Source organism: Anabrus simplex, chromosome 5 (assembly GCF_040414725.1).
Source record: "Anabrus simplex isolate iqAnaSimp1 chromosome 5, ASM4041472v1, whole genome shotgun sequence".
In the NCBI taxonomy this organism is placed as follows: Eukaryota; Metazoa; Arthropoda; class Insecta; order Orthoptera; family Tettigoniidae; genus Anabrus; species Anabrus simplex.
The window spans coordinates 18808024-18820835 of NC_090269.1; the positions used below are offsets into that span (position 1 = coordinate 18808024).

The window sequence follows — 12812 nt, forward strand, 5'->3', positions numbered from 1 at the left end:
TGAATTTCATTTTAGGATATTAAAAGTCATTATACATGCAGAGACAGTCAGTTTGCAGCAACCAGTTTTTGGTAAAAACAGTTCCTCATAGAATATATGTTAATGAACTATGTAGAATGTTCGAGTTTGCCTTGATAGTATCTAGAGTTTAGTGACTAATATCTTGTGTGGATACAGTAAATTAAATTATATTAGTATATGTGTCACATAATATTGATCTTATATTTTGATTATTGAATCCATAAATATGCATAGATTTGAGAATTGTAGACTGATGGATGAGATTTCTTGAAAAAACAATAATTTTGAAAGGATTTTGGTGGATCTAGAAAGATCTCAAACCAAAACGGACCTAAAAGAAGAAAATATATCGCGTATTAGCGTGACGGAAGCAGAGACAAGGAGAATTTTAACAACATACGTTTAGAAGGAGGGCACGTATATTTTGCTATCCTTTGTGTAAATGACCAGGACTTTCCTATGATTCTGTCCAACGACCGAAAATGTCCTCTCTCGTATGAAGCGAATGAACGAGTTTTAATTAGCATTCAGACAACTTTCACTTAAATCTTTTATCCTGTGACTGTACATAGTGTCTTAACGTGTGTTTATTTTATATCAAGTGTTAATGTATTCTTTAAACATTAAACGTACCGGGCGAGTTGGCCGTGCGCGGCTGTGAGCTTGCATCCGGGGGATAGTAGGTTCGTATCCCACTCGGCAGCCCTGAAGATGGTTTTCCGTGGTTTCCCATTTTCACACCAGGAAAATGCTGGGGCTGTACCTTAATTAAGGCCATGGCCGCTTCCTTCCAACTCCTAGGCCTTTCCTATCCTGTTGTCGCCATGAGACCTATCTGTGTCGGTACGACGTAAATCCCCTAGGAAAAAAAAACCTGTTAAACGTTGTTTCATAAGACTGAGAGTACCTAACCACACAATAATTGTTGCCATTGATGCTTTCAGGCCCATACTTACAGACATGATACTGTATAGGCTTTTGGGCTAATGCAGTGTCAAGAAAATAAGGTGAAATTCTTTATGTTTCGCAAAGAACTGTGCTCTGCGTCATCAGAAGAAATCTGGACTGTCCACGAGAAAAGCTTCTTAAACAATGACTCTTTAAATTTAGCCATTATAATAAAAGTGGAAATGGTACGTTCATTCACCACCAGATGGCTCCCAGGACGTGGCACAGCACTAGCATTTGAAGCGGAAGCTGACTGAACCATCAGAATCAGTCTTAAGAGGTTCATATAACGTGTGTACATAACATATGACATTGACAGGTGTATGACATAGACACAAGCCTGGAATGAAACTTCTGGCGATGAGGAACATACGAATTTGGAAAACACTGAGACGAAATAACAATAGTGAAGGGACAGGGAAGGGAACTATCTATGTAAATTCTTAATGGCTGGCAACCAGGTATTACTTTATTGATAGCCGGTGTCCCTGTTGAAATTGTTAGGATTTCTACGTATTTCCACAGCTTCCCATATAATTCTGGACCTGTAGTGTCTGGTGAAGGTAAGAGCTTGAGCATCTTAGAACATGACATAATGACCCGGCGATAGAGCGTGCTCAGCTATTGCCGATTTGCCTGGTTGGTTGAGACGAATATTACGTTCATGTTCTTTGATACCGGTACCAATGGGCTGGCATGTTTAACAGGTGCCAACACCAGATATCTTAAGAATTATTTCAAAGGCTTTTTCAAGAACTCCTCTAAATCTTGTTTACCTGTCAGTACTGACACATTGTATTTTTAACTCATACTACTATTTTAGTTATAAGATGGTTTAACATGAATGTATCGGGATCCCGATGACAATTGATTTTGAGGCTGAGAGATAGGCTGACGATGCCCACAACAAGGGCGAAACATGTCCCAATTTAAGTATCATGCATAAGTTGTAAAAAATTCTCACAAATGTATTGTATTGAATAGGTTGACCACTTCAATAAACTTAATTGTTTGAAATTAATATATTTTCTCCTTTTTCGACAAAATCTACCCGTAACCATGTTTGCAGCGATTTCTTCTTGCCTTTCGTCAGAAGATTTCTCTTGGCGAGTTCATCTTTGAGTTGCTAAGCGGACATCTTTTCTAGTATCACTTGCATTTTGTTCTATTTCGCACTACACTCGCATTCACTCGTAAATTCTTACGCCCTGTGTTGGTCGCCAATGATGTAGCCACAAAGACGCACACAAAATGCTGCCACTCACATACACGGATTTCATTTGCAGTTATTTACAGGTTATACATTAAGCACACAAATCAACAAACCATCGTCTTTAACAACTGCCTATCACAAAACAGTTGACTGCTGACTGCTTACGTTAACATGTCAGCCTAAACACAACACGTGTTCCCAGAAACAACTCCAGCTAATCAATAACTCCACTCCACCATCAAGACCGCTTTCTTATATATGTTGCCTGGCCAGGCTTCTAGAAGGACATGTCACAACATATCTTCTAGTAAATTCTACAGTGCTTAATACATTAGTTACGTTTGGGTGGAAGATTCTATATAGTTCTCATCTTACTTAGTTTTATTCTGGATATTACAATGTGTTGCATATTAGTGTAGTGGATTACAAATCATATATACAGATAATAATAAATTATATACTATTAATTACAGGTTCTTACACTAACAAAACTCATATATGTATACACACAGCATGTTTCATGACATATCCTACCAAAAAAGCGATTGTATCATCCGTGCATATAACTTAACTACGTAAATAATAATAATAATAATAATAATAATAATAATAATAATAATAATAATAATACTGAATGGATGTAAACACTTAATAGCCATACCTCACAAGTAGTAGTAATAGTAATAATAATAATAATAACAATAATTGTTACGGGGATACCCGTGGAATGCAGAGGTGAAAGAAGGTGCAGGCTGGAATGGGTCTATCTACAAAGCCGAGATATGAATTAAAATTTCATTAAAGGTTATATTTTCGAAAATAGCAAAACTTAACAATTTTCATATAGAATTTGAAAATTTAACAAGTAACAACAAGTCAACAAGTAACCGACATTCAGGTACAAGACCAGGAGAAGCCAAGATTTAGAGACAATTTAACAAGCTGGGCTTCAAGCCCCAAGGTTTTACATTTCCTGAGCTCTCAGCTCACAAACACGTATTACAAAAGGGCAGAAATCCCCTAATTACATGGAGCACTTGCTCCCACCTAGCAATGTCAAGCCTCCTAGAGGCACATTTCCAATACATAAAAGAGCTGGCCCGCTCTCAGTTTTCCACGCCTATGAAAGGCATACCATACCTTACAATCACTTGCCATCAAGGCACAAATTACACCACTGAAACGGGGGTATCTTATACCCAATATACTGGGCCTTAGCAGAAAAGGAATAGGTTAAGTAAATGGCCCAAAATATAAAATGAATGGAAGCGTATACTTGCACTCCTGAATGAAACTTCTTAAAACCTAAGAGGCACTCGGCTGATGAAACGGGCTATTCCCAAACTATGGAGGTGACTCGTATACAGACTAAATTGAACACATTAAGGAAGGGTAGAAAATCTGTTACAAAAACGTAGTCACCCCAAATCTAAAATGAAGGGGAGCTCGAGAGGGTAAAGTACTCTCTATCCCCGATTTACAGTTAAAGATATATGAAGTTTTACAAAAGCGACGGCAAATTACATGGTTGAAGACAGGTTACATATTAAAGGTTTTGGACCTTCCCCGCGGGTTAAACTGCTGAGCTAGCAAGAAATAAAGATGTTAGGCGGCCATTACCTTATTGAAGAACTGCTGCCTGAAGAAAGAGGCGCTTCCCGCCTCCTGCTACACGTCCATACACTAAATTAAATGTTGATGATGTGGCCGAGAGACAAGAAAATCAGCAGTTTTTGTACCCTCGGGGAAGATTCAAGACCTTTCATGAATAATTAAGACACAGCCACAGGCGTTTATTGGCTAAAGTACACAGTCACACACAAAATCGAAGAAGAAAGACACGATTGGTCAAAAATTAATTACAGAAATAATTGATTGGCTAACTTCAAAACTGGCGAAAGAAAAGATTAATATTGCCAACCCGCAAATGAAAGGACGATATTTAGTAATAAGGAAACTTATGAGTACAAAATATCTTCAATAAAGTTCCTTCACTTCTCCCCAGGGTGCATGATCATAGTTATTTTGGTAGAGACATCTATAAGAGAATGTCCACACATCTTGATCAAATGGAAAACAAAACAAGTTGAAATCCACACAGTATTGACAACTTCGAAATCACAAAATTTACGGTAGTGACATCTTCTGAGAAACTTATGAGTTGATCCAGTTTTTAAATTTCAGAGTTTCTCCTGTAGAGGAGGGCTTTAAGGCGGAAAATTCAAATGTGCGGCCTAGAGGTGTACCAGCTGGTACAATAATAATAATAATAATAATAATAATAATAATAATAATAATAATTGTACTGGGAGGTACACCTCACCGCCGCGCATTCATAATTAGTGCCTAAATGAATTCCTCTATCAATCAAAAGTGGAACTAATAACAACAACAAGTTAGAACTTTAATCAGATGTCACCACCGAAATATTATGTAATTTTATTATGCAGTTTCCTAAACTGAGTGAATTTCTCCTTGTTAAGTTTGCCATTCATCAAGAAGTTTAGACATTCTTCCATAGATGACACTACCAAAAAACTATGATCATGCGCCGATGTGCGAGGTGTAAGAACTTATAATTTAAAGAAGTTTTGTATTTCTAGGTTTTGTAACTGATTGATGCTCATTTATTTTGGGTTGGCAATATTCCGTTTTGTTCCACCAGTTTTGAATCTGGCCAATGAAATATTTCTATAATTTTCAACCTATCACAGGCTTCTTGTTCGATTTTGAGTGTTACTTTTGAATCTGCCAATAAAATGGAGAAGGTGTGGCTAGTTTAGTCTTGAACGATCTCAAACCTTCCCTGAGGGTTTATAAGCTGCGGCTTTTCTCGTTTCTTGGCCAATTGGTCGTCATCTTCCTGAGTGTGTGTGTTAAGCAGGAGGCGGGCGGCCTCTTTCGTCGGCAGCCAGAACATCTACAAGGTAATGGCCACATAACTTTATTCTTTCTTGCTGCTTCCGCAATTTAATCCAAGGGAAAGGTCCGAATCTTTATGTAACCTACTTTTCCTAAAATGTAACTTTCTTCCGGCTAATGTAAAATCTTCGAAAATCTTTAACTGTAAATCGGGGCTAGAGAGTGAAGTACCCTCTCGAGCTCCCCTTCATCTTGGTTTGAGGTACCTACGTTTTTGTAACCTTTCGTTTCTGCAATGTATTAAAGTTATTTCCATCCGTGCTACCTCAGTAGTTTGGGAATAGTTCCTGTTTCATCGGCCGAGTGCCCTATAGTTTTAATTATCTTTTTTGGAGCACAGTCTTTGCCTCCATTCAAATTGTACTCGGGCCATTAATTTTACCTGTTCTTTTTCACTAAGGCCTTGTAGATTGGGTACTAGATACCTCTGTGTAATAATATTTCTATTTGTAAATAGTGCCTTGTAAGGCCAGAGATTGTCTGATTTTCATGCAATGTTGCCTTGAGTGGAATTGAGAAACTGAGAGCCTGTTAGTTTTTTTTTTTTTTCTTCAAGAGTGCCTCTGGAAGCCTAGATATTTGATTTTAGGTGCTAGTGCACTTTGAATTAAGGGATTTCTGCCCTTGACTAAATGTATTCTCATTTTGAATTTAAATTTGCGCAGGGAGCTCTGGAAATTGCAAAATTATGGGCTTGAAGCCCAGGACCTGTAAAAGTCACTAATCTCGGATTTTCCTAATCTTGTTCCAAGAGTACAATGTACCTGATGTGTTTTATGTTCACCAAGTGAAAAAAAAAATATATACACTGACTGACAGAGCAAATGCAACACCAGGAAGGAGTGGTTTGAAAGGGATGAAAGTTGGGGAAAAAGCAGAGACGGCACGGACGAATAATTGATGTTTATTTCAAACCGATATGCAGGTTACACAATGCGCACGGCATCGACTCAGTAGGATGTAGGACCACCGCGAGCGGCGATGCACGCAGAAACACGTCGAGGTACAGAGTCAATAAGAGTGCGGATGGTGTCCTGAGGGATGGTTCTCCATTCTCTGTCAACCATTTGCCACAGTTGGTCGTCCGTGCGAGGCTGGGGCAGAGTTTGCAAACGGCGTCCAATGAGATCCCACACGTGTTCGATTGGTGAGAGATCCGGAGAGTATGCTGGCCACGGAAGCATCTGTACACCTCGTAGAACCTGTTGGGAGATGCGAGCAGTGTGTGGGCGGGCATTATCCTGCTGAAACAGAGCATTGGGCAGCCCCTGAAGGTACGGGAGTGCCACCGGCCACAGCACATGCTGCACGTAGCGGTGGGCATTTAACGTGCCTTGAATACGCACTAGAGGTGACGTGGAATCGTACGCAATAGCGCCCCAAACCATGATGCCGCGTTGTCTAGCGGTAGGGTGCTCCACAGTTACTGCCGGATTTGACCTTTCTCCACGCCGACGCCACACTCGTCTGCGGTGACTATCACTGACAGAACAGAAGCGTGACTCATCGGAGAACACGACGTTCCGCCATTCCCACATCCAAGTCGCTCTAGCCCGGCACCATGCCAGGCGTGCACGTCTATGCTGTGGAGTCAATGGTAGTCTTCTGAGCGGATGCCGGGAGTGCAGGCCTCCTTCAACCAATCGACGGGAAATTTTTCTGGTCGATATTGGAACAGCCAGGGTGTCTTGCACATGCTGAAGAATGGCGGTTGACGTGGCGTGCGGGGCTGCCACCGCTTGGCGGCGGATGCGCCGATCCTCGCGTGCTGACGTCACTCGGGCTGCGCCTGGACCCCTCGCACGTGCCACATGTCCCTGCGCCAACCATCTTCGCCACAGGCGCTGCACCGTGGACACATCCCTATGGGTATCGGCTGCGATTTGACGAAGCGACCAACCTGCCCTTCTCAGCCCGATCACCATACTCCTCGTAAAGTCGTCTGTCTGCTGGAAATGCCTCCGTTGACGGCGACCTGGCATTCTTAGCTATACACGTGTCCTGTGGCACACGACAACACGTTCTACAATGACTGTCGGCTGAGAAATCACGGAACGAAGTGGGCCATTCGCCAACGCCGTGTCCCATTTATCGTTCACTACGTGCGCAGCACAGCTGCGCATTTCACATCATGAACATACCTCAGTGATGTCAGTCTACCCTGCAATTGGCATAAAGTTCTGACCACTCCTTCTTGGTGTTGCATTTGCTCTGTCAGTCAGTGTATATATAACCTTCAGTTCAAATTGTAAATTGATTTTGATATTGTAGATAGACCCATTCACCCCAGCACCTTCTTTAACCTCTTTCTGCTCCACGGGTAACCCCGTAACAATAATAATAATCACAATCATAAAAATAATAATTATAATTCGAGCTCGATATTGCCATTATTTACCCATGGGTTAAAGAATATTGTTTTCAAGTTATATCATTTCATCACACTTGCGTCACCTTAATAGGTTAACCTTGTAACATCTTCAAGCTATTGAAAATACCAAATGATAAATGGTGACTAAGATAAGTATAAATAACAAGATTGGGCGCCACCTGTAAAACAATTACAGGAATAATTTTGTAGAGTAACGAGCAACTCCCTCTCCCAAGGCGAGTCATCAGGCTGACGAAGCTCCAGACTTACTTTATAACCTTACCAGTTACTGTTTGCCCCTGAAATCAAATTTGGGTAGCATGCCAGATTCATCCTTACTCCAATGATAAAAGATTTACTGCAAGTTTCATTCCATGACCTTACTCCCAAAAATAATAAACTATATGACAAACACCAACAATAATCATCACTTGATGAGACTCACTCATGTTTGCCGTTCACAAAAGGCAAATCTACAAACAAGAACAAAAAACCACCAACAAAAATCATCACTTTATGAAACCAAGTCGTGCTTGCCGTTTACAAAGGGCAAATATACAAACAACTAAGAACCATCAATGAAAATTATTTTCACTATATACATTTCACAATATACTTCCAGGTAGCAGTCCCACTGCACTCCCTACTGCTACAGAAGAAAATCCTTATCTAGTAAAGAATATGATTTCCTTTACCAAGAATTAGCTCTGTGCACAACCACACATCCACTCCAGAATGTAGATTCAGTATACACCACCACATCCACTGTACATTATCTCATAGAAGAATTATAGTATAATTATTATACAGAGTTGGAGTAACAAATAAACACTTAGTAGTGTCTTTACAGAATGGCCACTGGAAACTTGTTAGCATCTGTGATTATAGAGTGCTCACTCTGTAATGAATACTGAAGAACAATAGAACAACGGTTAGGAAACTGCACAAAGTATCTCACATGCATTGGTCCAAATGAGAAACAGAAACAGAATCACTTGTGCGACTACCAGAGCAATACATCTAGAATTCTCATCTGACATGTCAGTAGACCTATTCCTTATGATTTTACAGGGGCCAATTCCTTATGTTAACCTTATGACTTTACAAAGGTTTACAAGTTGTAGTAGCCTTCTACACACAATCTATTGAGATATTCCAAAAACTTTTCAACTTGTATGCAAAGACTTAAAGAAACTGTCTTCTGTCATTGTTTCCTGCAAGGCACACCACTATTTTGTTAAGCATTCCATCACCTAGAAGTTCATTGCTCCCTGGAGAGCTTGGTGGGGAGGATGGTGGGAGCCCATGGTTGCACGACAAACCGTTTTCTAAGAAAAGTCCTGGGGAAAAGACAAGTTGATGAAGAAACCCTAATCACTATTTTAGTGTGAAATAGAAGCTGCAATTGATTCACGACCACTTCTACTGAAAATGGTCAACATTTGACACCAGCTCATTTCCTTCATGGGTGCAAACTGACCATTATTCCCATTGATCCTGAACCACACATCAATGTTTACTACAGAAGGAGCACAGAATTTGTCAAATCATGCAAGATCTGTGGAAGAAATGGTCCAAGGAATATCGGCTAGATCAGCGCCTCTCAGGGTGCATGCACTGTGCACGGTGCAAAAGACGACTTTGCTTGGTTGACCAGAGTGCAAAACCCCACTCCTCGATTTGGAGCAATAGCGCTGTCTCTCTCTTTCCCCACATCTGTCTTGCTCGCTCCGCCTGTCTCCCTCTTCCTCACTTGCTCCGTAGCGCTCCAAATCCGAGCCGAGTTGAACCAAGCTTAGCCGAGTAGCCCAGAGACGAAGCGTTGGTCCGAGCCGAGTGGGACCGATGCACTGTGCACAAGACCTCTGCGCTGCTGCTTGCACGCATGAGATTTTGGGCGTTTGAGAAGCCCTGGGCTAGATCTTCGCAGCTTTTACCAGGTCCAGTCATTCCATGAAAGAAAATGAGAGCTAAGGGTTAGGGAGATTGTTCTCCTTGAAGAACACACGCATCAAAAACCTACATTGGAATGGGCACGCATAGAAACACTACCACCAAGGATATGATGAAAAGTTGAGATCTGTTACGCTCCTCACTCCAGAAAGGAAACCTCTCACAAGACTTGTCCAACTGATCATCCTCTTGGAGATAGACCTGTGGTGGGAAGATGTCTTGGATTGATAGAGACACTCTGACTTTGCTGGATTATTGTGTTGCCAGCACTATTGTATATAATAATCAAGTTGTAGTATAAGTTTATGTTACCTGACCATTTACATATGACTTTCACTTTGAATCCGTCACAACTATTCCACTGGTATGGTCATCTTGTCAAGATGCCAGAGTATCGATACCTACGAACGGCTTGGAACACACACCATGGAGGCGACATTTAGATCATCCTTGAATAAAGTGGAACCAAAACATAGAGGATGCACTGCTTGCAAGAGAGACTGATGGGTGGGAAACCCAGATACAAGCAAGGGATATGAATCAGTGGTGAACTCTACTGTATGCCAAACCTTAACATTGCAAGGTAGACAAGGTCACAGTGAAGAATAAGAAGAAGTTATTAACTATTTGCTGTTTACCCAGAAACAGGATTAAAATCTTTTGGCACACAGGTTTAAAGCTCTGCTTCATAGTGGACCTTTATAGAAAACTAGTCATAGATCTTAATACAATGGGAATATCTTCTTTATCATACATATAGAGGATACATACTCACCAGTAATGATGTTTCAAATTAAGAACTAGGTCAGTAGCACTTAACTTTTTTTTTTTTTTTTTGCCATTGCCTATATGTGTCACTGTGCTCCCTTGCTCATGCACACATCTTTGCCCTGGATAAGTCTTTTTGTTTACCAACTAGACTGCTGTATTCAGGTTAGAGTTGTATTGATCCTTTAACTTAAGTTTTCTTTGGAGTTTATGTTACCACTTATTTTAATTTCTCTTTCAGGCCATTCTTGTGCTCCTTTGCAGCCATCTCTTGCTGATTTAATGGAAAATTTAAGAGTAGTTGTGCATACAAAGCAAAGCAAAAATGTAGACATTCTTCATCTTTCCTCACGTATTTGTCGCAGAATGAAAGGTAAGATTTATTTTCTTCATTTTACAATCAGTGGGGAAAAAAAGGAGGCTTGTTTCCTAAACACCCTTTACTTTCTCAGACTTCCAATTACTATTTTAGAAAATTGTCAGTGAATTATAATTACAAATTATAATTACTTCTAAATTTATGGCATTTTCTCTGTGATCTAGAGGGTTGTTGACAGCTAATGCAGGCTGAGCCCATTTATGCATGTCATTTCTTATGCCTGGCCATACAAACTTGGCAACAATGTTTTTAATTGTTGCTTTCACACCCAGGTGTGCCATATTATGAATCTGTTTAAAGATTTTGGTGTGTAATGACAATGGGACAAAAAGACTGAATGCTTTTAGTAGACAGATCACACCACAACATATTTTTGAACCTAACTGACACTGTTTAAATTTCATTGATATATTTTCTTGTTATAACTGCTTCCGCTCTTCATCATCTTCTTGATATTTTGCTATAACTTCATTAAGCCTTGAGAGTGTAATCACGTTATCTCTGCCACTCACATGTCGTATGTCTGTGAGATGTACTGTAATTGCTGAGATGAAGCCTTTTCATACCTCTTGTTTGAATGTAGAGATGATTGATTTGTGGTCTATAAAAATTGTAAATTCTCTGCCATCAAGTTGGTGTTTGAACTGTTTCACTGCCAGGTAAATTGCAAGCAGTTCCTTATCATATGCACTATAATTCTTCTATAAATTGCTGAGCTTTTTGGGGTAGAAGGCAATGGGTTTCCAACCAGCTCCAATAGCTCTGTTTGAAGCATTCGTGAAGAGGGTTGTGGGCAGGTCTTGAACTGAAATGTTAGGAGTGTAGCATTAATCAGATCTTCTTTACATTTCTCAAATTCCTTCTTGGTTTAGTCTGTCCAATTTTCCTGTTGTTGTTTTTCTTTACTCCCTTCAAATAATCATACAGAACAGCTTGAGCTTCTGCAACATTTTTTAGATAATGGCGATAAAAGTTTATTAAACTGAGAAAGGTGCATAAATCTTGTATGGTCTCAGGTAATTTGTAATCCTCGATTGCTTGTACCATCTTGGGAAGTGGTCTTGAGCCACTTTGGTGTGATTAGATATTCTAGAAATTCTAGTTCTTCTACACCTATTATAGATTTAGTCATGTTAAAACAGAAACCATACTTTGACTGCCTTTCCAAAACTAGGTGTTGCTGGTGCTCTTCAACAGACTTTGAAGCAATTAATTTATCATCCAGGCATAGCGAATAGAAATAGCGAGTGAGAGCACTTTGACTCACTTCCTATTAGAGCAATGGAAAAACTAGTGGCTACGATGTAGAGAGTTGCCACTGCATCATAGTGATTGCTTTAGATGCATTGTGTGCACATTTTTACTTGTAGCAGGAGTAATTTTTCAGTATATTAACTATATTGGGGAATATAGTAAGTATGGTGTGAAAATGCTATCGTGCTTTGTGCTGGGATGTCAATCGGGTTACAGGTCAGATAAAGGTAAACATTTCTTGTCATCACCTGAAAATATGAGCATTTCTTTAAGTGGGCTAGAGCAATTCCACTAAAAGACATGATGCTTACGCATAAGTCTAGGATTTGAGAGTGTCACTTTTCAGAAGATCTCATTATAAGGGTAGACTTGCTTATTGTTAAAGGGGATAAAGTTGAAATTCCAAGAATAAGGTGAAGTTTAAAGCCTGCTGTCCCACACATTTTTCCAAACTTGCCGTCCTATTTAAGCAAGTCCCTGAAAATTCGAAAACCCCCATTGGAACAAGAGTTACTCGAAGAACATGTTGGCAAGGACAATATTAACAGCAGTAGCTTAGAATGTAATGAACTCAATTTTTCCCCTACTTAATAGTGTAGGAAAAAAGAGCCCGATCTGAGTTTGCTCTGTAAAAAACTGATAGTGACGTTGCTGCTTCTAGAATTATTCTATACTTGAGAAGACAAGTTAAAAATCTTTGTAGCAATTTAATTATAACTAAAAAGAAATTAGTTGCATGCAGAGCTAAAAGCAGATTGAAAATAGGGTCAGTGTGTCAATTGAAGCTGAAGTTCCTTAACAAGGAACAAAAAAATAGTTAGGTACACAATGCTCAAGAAATGTAACACCAGCACCGAAGGTGTGCACTATTCTGATTAATTTATATTAGATTGTTTGCTTTTGAAAATCAAATACCCTAAGGGTTACAGATGTTGCTTGAAGCATAAATTTCTTCCTCTCCCTTCTGAAGCTCATTTGAGGCA

The 12812-nt window shown here is 39.8% G+C and overlaps 1 protein-coding gene across 1 annotated transcript in view; it reads left to right on the plus strand.

The window, feature by feature from the left end:
- Positions 1-12812, plus strand: part of LOC136874273 (inositol polyphosphate-4-phosphatase type I A) — a 264058-nt gene that overhangs the window by 229917 nt on the left and 21329 nt on the right. The window contains exon 15 of the mRNA XM_067147899.2: positions 10438-10569. Coding sequence (XP_067004000.2) covers positions 10438-10569 — 132 coding nt within the window. The remainder of the gene's footprint in view (positions 1-10437; positions 10570-12812) is intronic.